Source organism: Ptychodera flava, chromosome 10 (genome assembly GCF_041260155.1).
Source record: "Ptychodera flava strain L36383 chromosome 10, AS_Pfla_20210202, whole genome shotgun sequence".
Taxonomy (NCBI): Eukaryota; Metazoa; Hemichordata; class Enteropneusta; family Ptychoderidae; genus Ptychodera; species Ptychodera flava.
This window is the reverse complement of record NC_091937.1, coordinates 31936722-31956390: the sequence shown is the minus strand read 5'-3', so window position 1 is coordinate 31956390 and position 19669 is coordinate 31936722. Positions and strand designations below refer to the sequence as shown.

The following is a 19669-nucleotide window of genomic DNA, read 5'->3' as shown; positions in this document are numbered from 1 at the left end:
AATTGGTTTTCTTGTTCAAACGAATTAATACATGAACACATATCCTACGTGTGGATTTAAAGGTATACTGTCACCTGATCCAAGTTTTGCCACAGTTACCATGGAAAGAGAAAATCTAACCAATCACTGATATTAAGCGGGTGGCCGCTTTTTAAAAACAGCGCCCTCACATGGCATTTTGAATACAAAGGAACGCCCCTTTTACCATATAATGGGCATATTAGATTACAGGTGACTGTATACCTTTACATAAAACTGAAACAACGAAAGCAATATCAAAATTTGCTGTTGATGAGCTTCTAATATTTATAGAACACAAGAAAAATACGACATCGCCATTTGTAATATAGTCATCATTTATTTATAAAAAAGGTTTGATATGGTCTTAATAAATGTTAACACTGGTGTCTGTAGTATATCACTTGGACATCAAAAATATTTACAACAGCCCCTTTGTGAAATCGCGTTTTCTTACCGCAAAAAATACGTCAAAAATAAGTCACGACGCGCACTTTCCAATTTAATTCAAAGGATGTAAATACCTGATTTCCTGCAATGATTGGGGACAATGTACAACGCCTCGCCTCAACGCCTCGTTTGTACGTATACCATTCGGGCACCTGGTGAGCATCTGTTGGCCAACGTTGCTTCCGCGAAGCAATTGCCCATGTCACAGACCACACGGCGAGACCGCCTCATATTCGTCTAAAATCTCCGTTCGTTATTAGAAAATGCTCAAAATATTAAATATACAACACCATCTTAGAAATTTATTCACCATGCCATATCTCTTAACACCTTGAACTTATTTAAAGATTGAATATATAAATAAATATAAAGTTGCAGCCTCGTCCCTATTGGCTAATATCATATTCCATAGACAGTCTATAAGTTCATATTGAATAAAATACTAGTAATCATAACCATCTCGGCGAAATGCCAGACTACAGGCGTTAGAATGGCTATTCAGAAGGCCAATTACAAGAATGAGAACAATTTAGCTGACAGTGAAAGTTTGAGGACTCTCATTCGAGTGGAAATCGTCCGAGTCGAACGTGACGTCAACGATGACGACAAAGGCTGGGGTACATGTGTGACTTCGTCGCACCGTAGAGTTGAGTCGACCCAAGGCATTCGTGAGATGATTTACAATTTTTTTGAAAACATGATGCAACTTGAATGGATTTTTATCCCAACCGCGAAAATTATTGCCAAGAGCGGAGGTAAAGGTCATTTTGAACGACAACAATACGTGGATGATAGGTATTTACATAACCCTTTTTAATCGCTGAGTATTTCACATCCGGGAATATCCCCTATAGGGTCCTTCTGCGATCAAGCTAGCCTTGCACACACATTTTTACGTCAATACAGGTGTTGACGACATAAAGGGTATTGTGAATTTTCTCTTCTACTACTGACATATCTCTGTTGACGAAGCTTGCTTTCTTGTAGTAGGTCCATATTTTCCTTATGGTCGGCAAACTGAACTTCGATGCCTGTCCCCGTGTTGCGATACAATGATATAGGCTTACGAAAGCTAGCATTATTCGGTTGTTATCATTAATTAGGTCTTTGTTGTGTACCGCTAATGGGCAAAGTGCGTGTATATTCTTTCCCGTGAATACCATGTGTAATGTAGGTCCACGGTAGTCATCTGAATTGATATGGTTACATCCGAACAGGAATCAGATACTGGCATAATCAGGATTCACGGAATAGGAGGTTGAGTTTCAGGATATTGTCCGCCGCTGTTGGCCTCAGTAGTTCTGCGGCTGTTGTCTCACAGTGACACTTGGTCTTTGAATACGAATCTGAAAGCAAAAAGCGATCAGAGAGTGAAATGATATCCCCGTCACCTTTCAAGGGGCAATTCATGCAAGTATCCCAAGTCAACAGAATTCCGGTGTAGATGGATTAACACCTGGATGATCATCGCTTTGCGTTCAACTTGGAAGAAGGTCGCCTGAACTACTTGAACTGGTTTTAATATTAATCCCGCTTTTAACCTTTGCATCAAGCACTTTACCCTGGTCCGATACTTGCTAGCATACATGTATGCATGCATGGTATAGGTAGTTAGGTAGGTGGTAAGTAGGTAGGTAAGTAAGTAGATATTTAGGTATTTAGGTAGGTAGGTAGGAAGGTAGGTAGGCAGGTATGTACCTGCATCTGTATGTATGTACGTAATATGTATTATGTAAAAAACGTGTGTGTGTGCGTGTGTGTGTGCGAGCGCGCTTGTTTTTATATATATATATATATATATATATATATATATATATATATATATATATATATATATATATATATATATACGCAAAGATACCACTACATATCTCTTAACACCTTGAGTTTGGCATATATATATATATATATATATATATATATATATATATATATATATATATATATATATATATATATATATATAACAGATAAGTCGAAATGTGTTTACCTCTATGTGCGGGTCAATATTGCTCACTGTTGGTTTGAACTCAAATCGTTGGTTGCTTTTCCGTCTACTCATGGCAGACCGTTGTTTCGATCTTGTATCGTCACCATCATGATTCCGTGTCACGTGTCTCTCTCCGCTGTCCCATCCATCGATGATGGAGCCCGTACCGTAGACAATGTTACTGTGTCCTTCAAAAGTGCCGAGGCTTGTTTCGGCGAAATCGCTAACGCCCCAGCCACCGGTGTCAGGGACCTGGGACGACTCAAAATTCGTTGAGCATTCACTCATTCCGACTGACGACAGCTCACCGCTCGACTCTTCGTTGCCGCGTGAACCTCTCTCATTACTCCCGTTTCGTAGCCACGTCGCCTCGACGACCTTCGTTTCGTCGGTGTCTACCGATTCCGCCGGCGACTTGAACGTGGCGTTGAAATAATCCAACAGGCTATCTCGTGATTGGCTGAAAGTTAAAAGCAATTTTAATTATTCTGACCAATGTTTTTATAATATGCATTTGATTCATTTCATGTGTTCTGGAACCAAGGCTGTGAAACTGACATTTAACCGGCTGGAATCATGATTCCAGCTATTTTAAATTGTGATTTATCTTATGCAATATTACTCGGGACCTTTTTTTAACCCGGGGGTTAATGGTACGCGACGTCATCCGATTATAATGACAATACAGATATGACAATCACGCAGACAAACAAAGTCTTCTTTAAACTGGTATTAGCTCATTCTCAATTCCGGTCGGAGTCAAACGGACTCAAAGGATGCCAATAATTGACCTTTAGACTGAATGTTCGGGCAGAGAAGAGGGGAAATCCCTGATGGGGACAATGGTTTTATGTTTCCAAATGCACACCGATATCTGATTCATTTCTTTGATTAGACGTCCGGTAGCCAAACTCACGGCAGTGTTAGCGATATGGTTGGCCGTCCTCTAACCAAACACACCGACGACCCGATGCTCGGTTCTCGGACTTACCGTAAAGGCCATGTGTCCCCGGTCTTATCAGCTATCTTTGACTGTGCGCGCTTGACGTCCCTTCTCCTCCTCTTGATGCAGAATACCACGATGACAACGACTACAATCACCATGGCAACGGAGATGGAACTGAGAATGAGAATGGTGTAACTGCGGTACCAAATCTGTTCGCACTGAGGGCCCAGGTAGTTCCATCCATCGCCGGATCGACAGCTGACGAGGACAAAGGAGAGAGCAAAGGGAGAGAGGCGAAACGTTATCAGAATTCAGTGGTGGAACAATGCAGACTCCCTGACTTTGGAATGATGATGATGATGATGATGATGATGATGATGATGATGATGATCAAGATGGCGATGACAGTGCCTGTGTCGCTTATTTGTTGAGCGCAACAGCGATATTGTCTTCGATGGGAGACATTTTCACTTTGCATTGAGAAATTTGATGAAATATGTCCAGGATTAAAATTATGAATGCGCGCTGAAAATATAATCCCGACAAAACATGCACAATTTTCAATAAAGTAAATTCAATACACATACTGGCGCCAATAAATGGCAATGGAACATCCTTTGTTTATCTAACAACTCAATTTAAAATGAGTGACAATCGTGGAGTCTTGACAAACAGCCGAAGGGATCGAAGTCTAATGCATCGAGAACCTTACAAAAGTTGAAAACTAATGCTGTTTTATGCGGGCATTTGTGATTATATCATCCGTATTATTTTTAACTCACAAACAGGACATCTACTGATAAAACCCGGACGTCACGCATACCTGCAGGAGACGCCCGAATCTGAATGTTCACAAATACCATTGTTCTTGCAAAATGCGTGCTTGCAGTGTGACTGACATACACAACTGGTTCCAGTGTCCAGCGGTGTGAAGTAAGGCCCACACATGGCATTTTCACACCAGTCCACTTCTTCTTCTGCAATGGAAACACAGAAGTAAATTTACTTATTTACATATATATATATATATATATATATATATATATATATATATATATATATATATATATATATATATATATATGTGTGTGTGTGTGTGTGTGTGTGTGTGTGTGTGTATGTATATATATATATATATATATATATATATATATATACACATATACCTCTCCACATTCTGCCTGTCTATCTACCTACGGCCTACTATCTTCTATCTTCTAGTCTATCCTATCTATCTATCTCTCTCTCTAGCTAGCTATCTATCTATCTAGCTAGCTAGCTAGCTATTGTTCTATCTATTGTTCTATCTATCCATTTATTTTAACTACAAATGTACAGAAGAATTAGAGCAATTGTGTGCGTAGTATTTTACCGTATTTCTCAGGAACATTTCCATACATGTCATACTGCTTGTGACTTGCAACAAATATGGTGTTTCTGACTTTATGAATAAACATTTTCAGTAATACGACGATGGTGCCTAACTGACATCATCGGATAAATGGAGTGTCCACATGAGTAGTTACGTACCACCGCAGCCCTCTTCACACGGTTGCTGCAGGACCGTGAAATTGGCCTCGATCGTTCCGTTATCGATGTCATCTTTCAGACCTGATTGCTCGTAAATTTCTTCCGCTTTCAGTTCGGCAGCCTCGCTGGTTGCGTCATAGATAACATCGTAAGATACGGACACATTAGTCAGAGTGTCGTCACTTCTACGGAATCTTCCGGAAGGTCCATCAAACCTGAGGAAGAAGAGCAAAGTGCAATCAAGATATGTGAATAAGTTGATTTGGAAAGGAACATCAACGTTGGCGGCGCTATTGAGAGGTCGAATCAAGGGACAGCAGCTGACACATGTTAATTCATTTCGTTGACTTTTACTTCTTTTGGCTTGTTTTTGTATATCGCTTTGTTTTATTTTCACCTTTTTAGCAGCTGTACATCTATATCTTTCCATCCACTAAGAAGTGAATGCTGAGCTATTTATCAAATGCTGTATATTTACAGAGTGCTGCGCATGTGTAGACCGACATACATTCATTTTGACAGACTCAGTAAACTTACAATCATACTCAAGAATCTTGCGAACATTAGATAATCGAAAGTGTTCCATAGGTTAATTCCAGAAGTACACTAGGTTAATGAATAGAATGTAATGAACTGTAACAAATCCAACGAGATATTGTCAATCGATGGATTTCCAAAGCCGATTTTCATCAAATAGTTGTGCATTCTGGCTATTGGAATTGGAAACGGAATTTTGGAAATCAAAGAAATGACAGTTGAGGTCGACGTCTCACGTTTTAGTTTCTCTGTATCTTCTGATTGCACACATCTGGCAAAAACGAAAGCCTATCCTTTGTTGCGTGACTTTTATAGGTTTCAAAACAATAATATTGATCTTCAACGGAATAAACCAACCTTGAAATTTCTTGAAGTTATCATTTACATGACTTGTAAAAAGTGACAAAGCAAATATATGTTCATCCCCAATTTAAAATATTATAATATCCGTACATACCTAATTTGCGAAGCTTTGCAGCCGATAAAAGCCCTGGGGAAGAGTTTCCTGTAGTAGGGACAGAACTAAATATACGAGAGAAAGACAGCCAGACAAACAGAGAAAGAGACAGATAGACAGGCGGGAAGACAGACAGACAGATGGACAGACACAGACAGAGAGGCAAAGATGTAACGTTACAGGTTTCTGGTGAGCTGCAAACTTTGCTAAAAGCCTAGTCTCTTTCAATAGATTGTTTGTGAACGCTTCCTCAGATGTGCAGAATACAAGTCCAAAGGTCAAAGATCGCACATACTGCAAAATGCTTGAAAAGTGTTGTAATCCACGCGGTGGCAGTAAAATCAGCACACGTTTATGAAGTTATCGATAACAATCTGTTATGGCAAAGTGCCTATAAATTTGCCAGCCGGACATGCGGGTATTTGGTTTTCAAACTTAGATTTATCACATGCCTTTTTTGTTTTTCAATTACAAGAGCTTGTCCAATACATCAGAAGAAGCAGTGCATTCAATATAGTCACACATAAATATAATTCAATAAAGTCACATATAAGGAATCAATCTCACTTGCGTGAAGGGTGTAATAGTGTACCATGGCAATAGACTGGGGGCATATGTATGATTGACATTTCGAGCCAACAGGAATTTTGAATATAACACATGGTCCAGGTCTAGTCCATGATAGAGAACATCTAACGCGTTGCGTCGATTAAATTTATTGATTTGTTTAAGCCGTTGCCGCTGCCACGTCCATCTCCTGACAATCCCGACATGCTGTGGCACTGCACCCGCAAGAGATATTAGAATTTATACACATTTTGGGACTACTCAACGTTAAAACATGTAGCATACTCACTATTTCCTCGATGTCTTTTCTTATTTTTTCTTCCAAAACCCTTGCCAAGTATCTCAATATCAAGTAGTAAAAGAATTTCTTCCTCGGTGGACCAGCTTGACACAACGATAGGGAAACAGTACAATTAGTGTCACGCCAAGTATTACTAGGTGGTGAACTTGAAATTATCAAATAAGCAACATACGATAAAGACGGTGATTGTCTTTCTCGTTACCGTGACAAAAAGCGAGGAATTGTTTATTAAGAAGAGAAAGTTCATGTTTCTTTGTGTTTCTTTACAGTTGTAAGAGATTTGACTGATTACTGGCGACGGGACAAGTTTTTTCCCGAAAATCAGAGCCCTGCATGGTTAACATGGACCGTGCGAGATTGTTTGCCAAGTCACCGTCAAAGCATCAAGAAACTCAGCAATTACTTTGTGACGAACAGTGTTTTCAACAGTACATGCTACAATGGAGCAGGTTTGTATTGGTCTACATGATAATCACGACTTCGTTTCGGCGAAAACGTGTTGCAAGATTATTAGTTTTGTGACGTTGTCGAGTCCCCTTGAGGGCGTAACTTACGATAAAGAATGGAGTATGGCAAATTCATTACAACTAACTTGTAGTAACTTCTAAAAGGTAACGCTTCTTTACTCCTATTATTGAATTGAAGAATTGTGACAAGAGGATAAATTCTGCACAAAAGGGAAAGTGTTTGAACTTTCGTTCATGAAATTGTATTCTTATACTGCTCATACCTGGGTAGTCCGGCTTTTCGTCTCCGGGTAGCGGGCCAATCACATTTGGTACAGTCGTTCCACGCATGGTTGTAATTCTTTTGGTCGTCACTTGAGTCGTGCTTTCAAACACTGACGTTTTGTCTTGTTCTGTTGTCGTTGGAGTCACCGTCGTGGTTTCTTCGTCCGTGGTCGTGATTACAGGCTCCGCTGTGGAGAGAGGTGTTTTCGTTGTTGGTTCAATCGTTGGCGTCGCTGTTGTAGTTAGGTCGGTGCTCTCGCCCAATGTGCTTGGCGTTGCTGTGGTCACAGGCCCAGTGCTGCTGTCCGCAGTTTGACGAGGAGACGTCGTTGCCACCGGTGAGGTCTCCCCCGTATCAGCTGTTGAACTACCGGTAGCGAGGGTGACGAACGTAGTCCATGACGATTTGGTAGAGGATGATGTTGTTGTCATCTTGGTCGTTTGATCAGTTTCTGTGTCCTCGGTAGTTGATGCCGCCGTTGTTGCCATGGTTACGGGAGTCGTCGATCTGACAGCTGTCGTTGCCGTGGTTACAGGAGAGAACGTGGAGAGAGTTATCCTGGTAATCGTTACGTCCGTTTCTGCATCGATCGTTGTTACTGGCAACGGTTGCGTACTCGTCGTCACTTCAGTCTCTGCAGATTCAGTTGTCGGGAGTACGGTTGTCCACGTGACTCCCCTTGGTGTTGTCTCTTCCGTTGAACTTCCTTGTGTAATTGTCGTCACTTTTGTCTCCGTAGGTTCGGTCATCGGGTGGCTTGTCGACCCAGTTACATCTGGCGTCGAATCTGTTTCTGTGTCTTTCGTAGTCGATTGTTGTGTACTCGTCATCACTTCTGTCCCAATAGGTTTAGTTGTTGGTCGACTGGTTGTCCTAGTGACATCGTGAGTCGAGTCTGTTTCTGTGTCTTCCGTAGTCGATTGTTGCGTACTCGTCATCACTTCTGTCCCGACAGGTTTAGTGGTTGGACGACTGGTTGTCTTGGTGACATCCGGTGTCGAGTCTGTTTCTGTGTCTTCCGTAGTCGATTGTTGCGTACTCGTCATCACTTCAGTCCCGACAGGTTTAGTGGTTGGACTACTGGTTGTTCTGGTGACATCAGGAGTCGAGTCTGTTTCAGTGTCTTCTGTTGGATATTCTTGAGTACTGGTCATGATTTCGGTGCCTGTAGGTTTGGTTGTCGGACGTATGGTTTGCCTTGTGACTCCCGGCGTCGAGTCAGTTTCTGTGCCTCCCGTAGGCATTTGTTGTGTTGTCGTCATCACTTCTGTACCAGTCGGTGGTGAGGGTGTTCTCGGTATGACGGGAGCTGATAGAACACCGGCCTCCCCGTTCTGTTTCGATTCTTTCTCACGGCCCCCGTTTTCTTCGCCGACCACGCTCTCGACCGCATCGACGCTACGTCTAATTCTTCTATGTGGTGTATGGTGAACTCGGTTGGCAAATTCTTTACGGAAAAAAGATAAAATACAAAATTACATGTAACACGAGGGGGTCGATGAAACAACTCGTACCATCATTTTCGGTACTTACTAGCAGTCTCTGTTTCATTTGATTTGATTATTTGTCACAGTATCAACCAAGTCACATACTAACGATCACAGTGAACTTGATATATAAGCATCACTCTGTCAGGATAGGCCAATAAAATTACAAATATTTCCATTCTCATCCCATAAACATTCACTAACTTCCTTGAAGTTTGAGACCAGACTGGAAAATCCGTCGCTGAAAGGCGCTCTCTACGGGAACGTAGAAAGCGGCCTCGAGCGACGGATCTTTCAAATGAGTCCCTTTCAGAAAATTGCGCTGCTCCGACGAGCTACATTACGTTTTGCAAATTCTCATCGGGGTTCATTGAACGAAAAGCGGTGTAAAAGCCATGTTTTGTCCGAATTCCGTGTGTTGGCTTGAAAAGAAGTCTACGACTACGGGGAAGGGATGTCGAAAAAAAAGTTATTTCGAATAAAGTGCTCAATTGCCTTTCATGATCATGGAGTCGGGTCTTTTTTCTGCTCTAGTAACATGTTAACTGAATGTTACAGATAGAATTGAGAAAAATAATGACTAGTATGCGTTTAAAGATCATATAAGTCATGATATTGTAACATTTACCGGACATATAGGCATGTACGAATTACTTCTCCACAATGAAAACTGAGAAAGCTCTCGGATAAATTGGAAATAAAGAATCATGTTCTATCAATCACTTTCAAACCAGGTTCAACTTTCCGACACTGCTTCACGACTGCCAAAGGATTCCTTGCAATGCGGCAGATTTTCCCAAATACGCGGCTTTTCTGTAATGTTAGATTCCCGAACATTACGCCAAAAGACCAACGGTCATGGTCCATCATTGTCCCTCGCTATTATGGCACATAAGTCAAATTATAATGAGATTTATTTCAGTGTATTTGTGTTTCGTGAAAGCAACCGTAATGTTACAGCAGTTTTTATTATCAGCATACTTTTGTTTGGCATAACATTAAAATACTTGTAAATGACCAAAATTTTATGTTCAAACGGATTCAAAACTCTATCGCCAATAAACTGCTGTAACAAGAAGCCGGAACCTGTATGAACAATATCAACGGAAACCATCCTCCACGTATATCCATATACATTTGACAAACTTAGGACATACTTCGCTTACCAAACGATGATTACATTTTATCAACGACACACAGAAATGTTTGTATGTTCCCGATAGAGGAACACGTCTTTTAAAATTTAAAGAGTCAATAAATCACCCGGTAGCCCTCCTTGAAGTGAACAAAGTGTGTATTACAACTACGACGGCCACGGTGAGATAAATGAGGGCAGCAGTCTCATCAAGGAGCAAGCGGTGCAGCTCGCTCCAACTGGCATTGACAGTAAACTGTTGCTCTCATGGAGCGAGATATGTTATGAGAGATATATAAAAGTCTGCGGTGCGAGAATTCTAACCGTGCCCCGCTCTGCCACACCCTTTCGAAGTTCATGATACCCGTTGCTGATAAGTATCAGATCTCTCCGGCAAACCTGCAAAGGTTAAGTTCGGGCTTGTCAATATTTGTCATTGACCTACATTGGCCCGGTGATGTCGATTGGCAGAACCATAAACCACCAAACTCGGAGATAAGATAGCAACGAAAACGCGTTGCCTTTACTTCGCAATGGCCGCAAAACTGCATCGGCGTACTTTGTCGTCAAAATCGAGAACGCTAAAAACCTGGCCATTTACCTTGCATGGTTTTACCATGAATGTAATAACATGTATTATCAGAGACGAATAAGAAATCTGTGTTCATTGTCACAAACTTTTGGAGAAATTTTCTCAATCGTGAAAAATAAAAAGTGTGGTCTTAGCGCCTGACAAATGAAATCCGACAACCAAAACATATTTCGGCACTGTATCATTATTTTGAGCTATTTATGGTTTAATATATGATGTTGAATAAGATTTACATTCCTTTCATATTTGAGTGTTTTGATTTGAGAAACGAAGAATAATAAATTGCTATTGTCCCATTTGAGGTTGCATGTTAAGAGTTAGGCTGAGATTATTTATAAAGCTATGATTCATCTACGGATAAACTTATCAATCATCATCTCAGAGAGAGAAATTTTCACCATTCTTGATGAGAAATCGCTGATTTAATCAATCGAATTAGCTGTCTCGTCATCGTCTTTATCGTCATCATCATCATCATCATCATCATCATCATCATCGTCGTCGTCGTCGTCGTCGTCGTCGTCGTCGTCGTCGTCATCATCATCATCATCATCATAATCGTCGTCGTCATCGTCTTTATCGTCGTCGTCGTCGTCATCATCATCATCATCATCATCATCATCGTCGTCGTCGTCGTCATCGTCGTCGTCGTCGTCGTCGTCGTCATCGTCGTCATCATCGTCATCATCATCATCCCAGCAGCATGCTTGAGTCTCAATCTCGCCATTCTCTGAGAGCGAGTCCACAATCCCGGGATCTCGAACTTGCCATCCCCTCGGCAATCATCGTTAAACTGCAAAGTGCAAAATCAAGTTTACTCTCCCGATGGTTGCAGACACTATCGGGCAACTCAGCCACTGCAAACATGAAGTTCCTTGAGTTTGTCTCCAGAAACAGAGATCAGCCGCGTGTCCACGTATCGTCCGTTCTCTGTCCCTAAGTGTCATAAAAGTTCAGCTATTTGTTACAGCTGGCCGGATCAAACAGTAAAATACCCCATTTTTCATTGCAAACATATAGTGAAACCACAGTCACTCGTTGGCAGCAATGCCGCTCTGCACCTACGCGGCCAATAGACGTGTGTATTGACGTGTATTACAGTATACACACTATGGGCCGCGCAGGCGCAGAGTGGAATTGCTGCCAACAAGTGACTGTGACTAAAACACATCTCCAGACATTTAAGCTAAAATGATCTTCGATAACAGCGCAAGATGAAATGTAGCAAGTTGTTAGTTATGGTCGCCGAAGTGCCTTCAATATAGTTACTCGTGATTCACATCTCCCATCTATTGAACCGATGAGCAAAAACACGTTACTTCCCAGTCGTCCTGTTGTATTTGTGATGAGTTCAACATAATAAGCAGTGTGTGAAAGAGAGCCGTCATTATTTACTGCCTGGGGGGAGGTCGGAGGAATCTGAGGGAGTCACTCAAAAATTTAAAGTTATAAGGAAGGATTTTTAAAATGTGGAGAGAAAGAAGGGGGGCTACTAAATTTTGGTGAAATATAAATTGAAACACCTCTCAGATTGCACCATTTCACACATCAATTTCTCAAAATTTTCCATGCGAGAGAGGGGCATCCTCCTCTTGTGCTCTCCTCCTTTTGACGTCCTAAAAGTTTTACTTAGTAAATAAACAAACAAACAGAAAACGCCGTTCAGATTGCACCAGACTGCACGATTGCACACATCAATTTCTCAAATTTTATCAAGCAAGAGAGGGGACACCACCTCTGGCACTTCCCACCCAGTCTCTCGTGTGTTCTCCCCCGTTACTTTCAAATTGAGCCCAGTCAGATATCCTAGTGAAAATCTTGTCATGGTACCCATCCAAATTAAACAATACTGTATGGTTGGATACTGGTTATAGCGTGAGTTTTTATATGTCATGCTGTTGTGACTTTGTTGGTTTCACCTTTTTCAACCGTCATGAGAAAACCGATGATAATCTCGCAGGATATTCCAGAATTGCTGTATTTTTGTAAATTTACAAATGCATGTGTTGATATGTAACTTTTCTGAGTGTGTGTGTGGGGGGGGGGGGTTCAGTCAAAATTTCTGTGTTAGAGTCGGGGCTACTCAAACTCACCATGGTTGGCAGGGGGTTAGTCGAAATTTTAGTTTGACATGAAATTACTCTGATTCCTCCATGGCAGTAAATAATGATGGCTCCATAAGGAAGATCTCTCAAGGCAGAAAGCGCAATGGGGACAGATATTCAGACTCTCAATTTTCTTCAATTCTTTTCTGGTCTTCCACTTGTGGGGGCTAATTTTGAAGCTCCGGAGACACCATCTTAGTTTTTCGAAAATCCAAAATTTATTTTCCCCCATAGAGTTAACACAGGGATGGCGGCCATTTTGAATTTCAAATATCGCCAAATGTCGGGTAATTTGATTCGCTAGTTCCGATCTTTGTTGGATGACCCCCGATTTTTATTGCTGCTTTGGTAAGAGAATGGTTGAAAGTTTCATATAGGAATGTTTTAGCAAAAATTTTAAGTCTTCCACTTTCGAGGCGCATAATACCTTTAAGCTGAAAAAATAGTTAGCAGGATTTACTGCCCAATCTGTTGAAGCTATTCGACTCAGATTTCATTTGCGGTGCTTACAAACTATATGAGGATGACAAATTGAAGAAAACCTGCACTATGCAGTGTTTAAACAAGCCTGAAAATACTCCAGTATCGATGCAACAACAGCACGTAATGGGACCGTTAGCTGCAAGATGGTAACCTCTGAGACCGCTGAGGCACAGATTGCCACGCCCGCAACGGTGGTATGTTATGTGAAAACATTTGCCCATATTTCAAATCAACTCTTTATTACAGGCTAGTGCAATAAATAGATAAATTTAAAAGCGGGACTTTGTTCGGCCCTATACGACAACGCCTCGTTACTATTTTTTGTCACATTTATGTATTTCTACCTTGTCAAGTAGCTGAAATAGCGGAGTATACTCTTTTCATTCTACGATACCTTGACTTAAAAATTTTGCGAGTCTGTTAGGTAATCTTATACATTTTCTCAGTGTCTTCTGTTTGATTACTTGCCATGCTTTATTTCTTGGACTTGTCTTGCAAGACGTACATCTACGCCGAAATAATATTTCAAGACTCTTTTCATTTCCCTGAGGGCATCAGACCAAACAAATCGTTCAATCAAAAAGAGAAACGTTTGTACAAAAAAAGCAAATTGTTAGATCTTGATGCTGTACATTTTAAAATAGTAAACAAAATCACGGAATTCCATTTACTATCCATGTTCAAATGTTCAGGGTCAAGGTTCCAAACTTGGAATGACTCCTAAAGTGGGTCATTTTCGTGTTTTAACATTTTGCTCATATATCTAAACTTACTTATGGAATGATACAGTTAAAGTTTACTAGCAGAAATCTCTAACTCCCTCCCTCCCTCCCTCCCTTCTCCTCCTCTCTCTCTCTCTCTCTCTCTCTCTCTCTCTCTCTCTCTCTCTCTCTCATATATGTACCTTTCATGTTACTCGTTTGAGTCCCTCAATTGAATGTAGAACGCTTGGAACGAGTAGAAAACACCAAACCACAAACACAATATCATAATTGATATTAACAACAGAGAAGACGATACCATCGACGGCTGACTCACAGAGAAGGGCAAACATCATAGACGGAATGAGCAGAAGATATGACAACCACCAAGGTCAGAGTCAATAGGCCAACAGAGAACAAAGACAGAAATTGGAAGTTTTCGAGGCGTTTTCGATTCTTCGTCAGCCTTGCGTCACTGATGTTGGAATTTTCGAGGGGTTTACCGAAAGCGCTGTCTTTTGTCACCCGCCGATTGGCAGCAATTGAAAAAATATTCTGAACTTGCGTATTCATTGTGTACATTAAATCGTGCACTACTTACTGTGAACTGTCAAGGTCGTGAAGACAACGGTACACAGAACGACAAGCAGCAACAGGTAGTTCAGCGTAACTTGACCGCTCTTCATCCTCTCTCGACGGGTAATATTTTCGTTTGACGATGTGCGCATTTTCTGCTCGGGAAAAATATCCACACTCAATCCTCAGGCCACAGATTCTCGACCGTCCCAACACCGTTTATGACTGACATCGACTGGCACCTCCAAATTCTCTGCACGCGCGTGATCTGGGCGGGGACTTTACTGACTGTTAAACTTATGGAAAGTTTTGCAAGCCTCCGGTCTTGCGCAGAAGAACGTGGCAACGTCAACAGTCTTAAAATTCAAACTAGCTGATTGCCAGCACAAACATTGTATCACCTGATAGCAATCGACGAATACTCGCATAGGCGTGTCATAGATTACTGACATTTTATGGCCGTGAAGGCCAATGTTGAATATTTTCTTGCAAGGAATTGCCACAGGGGAAAATATACTCCTTCTTTGCTATACAAGATAAGCCTAGCAAATAGAAACTTAATCATTATTTATTCAAGGCACGCCGTTCAGCGATAAGAATTTCTAGAAATTTGTTCGACTGAGTTCCGAGTAATTTTGTATATACATGATCTGAAAGACACGACTTTTGTAACTGTTTACTCTTCCGTCAGATTCCTACTAATTTTGACATCCATTCTTGTATGACTCACTATACAAAGTATTTCGACACATTTTGTAGGCTGACGTCGTCTTGAGTATAGTTTTATTCCATTTTGCATGGTAATAAGAATGCTGATAACCACTGTACTGATGAAGATGAGGATCGCGATAATCATCACCATCGGCGCCAACATCGTGTGTTCGAAATTTCCTCAGCTTTAACCGGCTAATATCAAAAATAACATTCAGTAATTTATTGTGTGATTCATACATAGCCTTGGAAGACATTAGGAGGGGATAGGATAATCTGTGAAATTACGTACAGTCACCGTATTTGCACGAAATTTTCTACGAACCGATCGAGGACATGTCCACAGGCGAATTGCTTCGTCGAAATCAATCTGATTAAAATCAGTAGAGTAGGGCGACGTCTATTTATGCGGTATTCTCTTGCTGTCGCCTGGTAGTGAGAGGCGACAGCAAGAGAATACCGTGTACGCTAAGTAGACGCCGCCCTACGTCGTAGACGTCGCCCTACTCTAACATCTGATTGCGTCGAAATATGCATGACGGGCCAATCTCCACGACGCAGCCGTTGGTGTCAAGATATCTATCGCGGACATTTCATCCGATCTTTGGATCATGAGAAAGGAAGCAAATATGCCGCTAGCTAGATATACAATTTTCAAACATGCGTTTACCGCAGGGTTCTCGCTTGGGGAGGTGACAATTTCCCATATGCACATACCATGCTTTACCATCGTAACTTAATTTCATTTCAGTACAAGTCTGATTTTAATTTTCACTGGTTGTCGCCGGCCTCTTCAAGTAGGTTGACTATCGAATTCCTTACATTTCGGTAGTTCAGCAACACTGCACAAGAATTGCCATCAGATAATCTACCCGGTTACGTCTAAAAGGGCTCTTGTCAGTCTTTTGTTGCTTGGTTCATATTTCGTTCTTCAGAATAGTGGGTGCGGTCGTGCATGGTCATAAACTATCTGACACACCCGTTCTTAATAATGTGTTGGAGTGTTTACATAATTACATTTTGTCTCATCAACACCTAAAAGATGAAATAGTGCCTTTCAAAGTACACAACGGACGAATTATAGCCATGTTTTTGGGACTCTTCATGTGTTTTACACTGGTTTTACAACACATGAACGTTGCGTGATTTCGAACCCGCACGTCCCACAACTAGACAGCCATAATTGTACTGCCAGGATTTCCGATCCCAAAGCGTAACACATCACAACTTCTAACGTAAGCTTATTCAAGGCCGAGCATACAGCTCGATATATAAAGATGGCATCAACAGTTACACAAGATCAGAGTTCCGTAACCCGTTTGCATCGTGTCACATCCTGGTTTCTATAGGCATGTAGTCTTTCAAAAAGCACCCTAAAGGTGTGCTCTGCGGACAGTTCGAAAGCACAAAATATATTTACAATTTTGCATAAAAACAAAGGTTGGTTCAGAAGTCTACTTTTTTTGCCAAAAGACTGGCGTCAAACTCTCAATTTTCTATAAAATGGTAGGTCAAAATCGTGCTTGAGGCAAAATGTCGGAACAAGAGTCTACATTTTATCAACATATATTCTGTCAAAAATCTACATGAAGCGAAAGGGGAGGCGGGGCGTCAGCGGCTGTACCATGGGGGCCTCAGGCTCCGATGATGATGATGATGATGATTAAACATTTAAAAATGAAGAAAAATAAAAATATGTTTGGACAAAGTAAAGTTGTTGTTGTTGTTGTTGTTGTTGTTGTTGTTGTTGTTGTTATTGTTGTTGTTGTTGTTGTAGTTGATAGTATTTGCAGAAAAGGACAAATTATGCGCTGCAAAATTCAATACAGCCTCACTGTGCACATGGAGGTAAGCTACCTCCATGCTTGCTGCGAAAACGAGCCCTGCCACTCCTTGACATGTTCTTTCGGAGTGGGGCCACTCCAATGACCAAGCTACCCGAGTGGCAAAGGCTACGGATTCGCAGCAACCTCCATGCTATACACATGCGCTGCAAAATTCAATACAGCCTAACTTTTGCAGCGCATCTATTAGGTCATCTCAACTTGAAAGAAATCTATTAGATCAACTTCAGGCCAATCAGGCCACTGACGACCAACGTCTCGAAAAATACTTCATCGGTTTCTGAAAAGAAGGTTTCGGTTTGATTGGTACCTGCGATATTGCGGCGAAGTTGACACGAATCATTGACCAATATCCGCCTTGGAGACACACGTCAGTGCTTGGTTTGGGTGATGATGTTTACACAAGGTGTACGCAATAATTTTTCAGGGTATTTACGTAATCATTTCTACGAAAGCAAAGGACATTTCTTTGTAACACTCGGCTCAGGGACAACTTGAAGGGAGGGTGTTCGATACTGGTGTTGTGCCGAGGTCGCGAGTTCATTGAGTCGGCCCATCTGTCTCGTTTTGACTAAGACAATTTTTCACTCCTCTAGTCATATGACGGGTTCATATCATAACACATGACACACTTTGCACTTTACTCTTATCTCTGCCATGTGACAGTGAGATACACCATATGTGCAATAATTAGAGAAAAGTTTGAATGCGCCTCGGAGAACGATACACTCTCTCAATTTTTTTAATACTCTTCTGGTCTACCGTTTGCGGGGCTCATTTTAAGGTAAAACGCACCTCGGGGACAGACATTCGGACTCTCAAACTTTTACAATTCTCTTCTGATATACCACATGTGGGGGTTCATTTTAAAGCTCTTGGTGAAAGAAAACTTTTCACCGGCTTAGTTTTTCGAAATTCGAAAATTTTTATTTTCCCCATAGAGTTAACACAGGGATGGCGGCCATTTTGAATTTCTAATATCGGTAAATCTTGGGTAAATTGTTTCTCTAGTACGAAAATTTGCACGGTGACCCCCTATTTTTATTCTTGATTTTGAAAGAGAATGATTGAAAGATTCCTTGAGGAAAATTAGAGCAAAAGTTTAAGTCTTTCACTTTCGAGGTGCATACTACCTTAAAGCTCTCTAAATAGACAAAAATATATTGTCGTCTGAGGTTTTGAAAATATTACAAATTTTTCCCCACGGGGTAATAAATATTAGGTGATTTGTTTCTCTCGTACTAAAATTTGCAGGATGACCCTGATTTTGTTTCGTGATTGCGAAAGAAAATGGTTGAAAGTTTCGTTTAGGAAAGTTTGAGCAAAAGATTAGATAAAGTTGTTCACTTTCGAGGCGCATACTACGTTAACGGGTCAAACCAGACTGGACACAGTGGGCAATGGCCCGTATATACAAGACTCGCCCGCGCCCGTCTGACTTATTAAGTGACCAGTAGGTTTGGCAAGAAGGAAACAGCTGAACTCCAATGACGCACAGATTTGACCTTGTTCATACTCAATTCATATTCATAATTTACTGTAATATTTTTCTTGATAAACTCTCATGGAACGAAAGACATCTTATGGACCTGTGTATTTTATGACGTCATCAAGATATCTGTAAGATATCAATTTCAAATACTTTTGTATCGTATCGAAATTTCCCCGAAAAAATTTAGTTTCTTGATCTCCGGTTCTTGATATCCGGTTTTAACCCTTTTCAGAGACGACAGCTTTAGTTTTAAGGGCATAAACTGACGTCATCATTTGTAATGTTCAGTCACAGCACAAACTTCGAAACGCACGGGGTGTGTGTTCTGTTATTGCCAGTTCAAATAGGTTATCAGTGCTCTGATAACAAAGATATGATAACAGATCATGTTGCAATCCGCAGGCCTGTTCAGTGAACAACGCGGAGTGGAACAGACGGAAAAGTACTGGCTAAATTATGACTTTACTCCTTCTCTGTCAAGAAACTGACAAATCCCTAAAAGCTCATACTATAACCAGTATCCAACCATATAGTATCGTTTAAGTTGGATAGATATCATGACAGGGTTTTCACTAGGATATTTGACTGGGCAGAATTTGAAATTACAGGGGGAAGAACACGCGAGAGGCTGAGGGGAAAAGTGTCCGACGGGGCTGTCCCCTATCATGCATGAACAATTTTGAGAAATTGATATGTGCAATGGTGCAGTCTAGGCCTGGCAATCTGAGAGGTGTTTTTAATTTGTTTTTTACTAACTAAAACTGTTAGAATACCCCAAGGGGAGAGCACGAGAGGGAGGTCCCTCCTCTCGTTTCGAAAATTTCGAGAAATGGAGCAATCTGAGAGGTGTTTCAATTTATTTTGCACTCGGTAAAACTGTTTGAGAATGACATTGAACACTGGTATTTTTATGCATTTGTTGCGTGATCAGTGTTTGAGTCACAATATTCAGCAACCAAACAAAGACAATACATTTTGTAAAAAACAGTTTTCAGTTTGCCGGAGATCGAAGACC

The 19669-nt window shown here is 41.0% G+C and overlaps 1 protein-coding gene across 1 annotated transcript; it reads right to left on the bottom strand.

Moving 5' to 3' along the window:
* Positions 1–335: 335 nt before the first annotated feature.
* LOC139142535 (uncharacterized) lies at positions 336–14890 on the bottom strand. The gene is made up of 9 exons (XM_070712493.1): positions 14633–14890; positions 7527–8975; positions 6785–6879; positions 5929–5993; positions 4935–5149; positions 4228–4381; positions 3450–3662; positions 2459–2918; positions 336–1814 (listed from the first exon to the last, which is right to left on the bottom strand). Exons 1-9 carry the CDS (start codon positions 14757–14759, stop codon positions 1761–1763), a joined length of 2832 nt encoding a protein of 943 aa, XP_070568594.1. The 5' UTR covers positions 14760–14890; the 3' UTR covers positions 336–1760.
* Positions 14891–19669: the final 4779 nt, after the last annotated feature.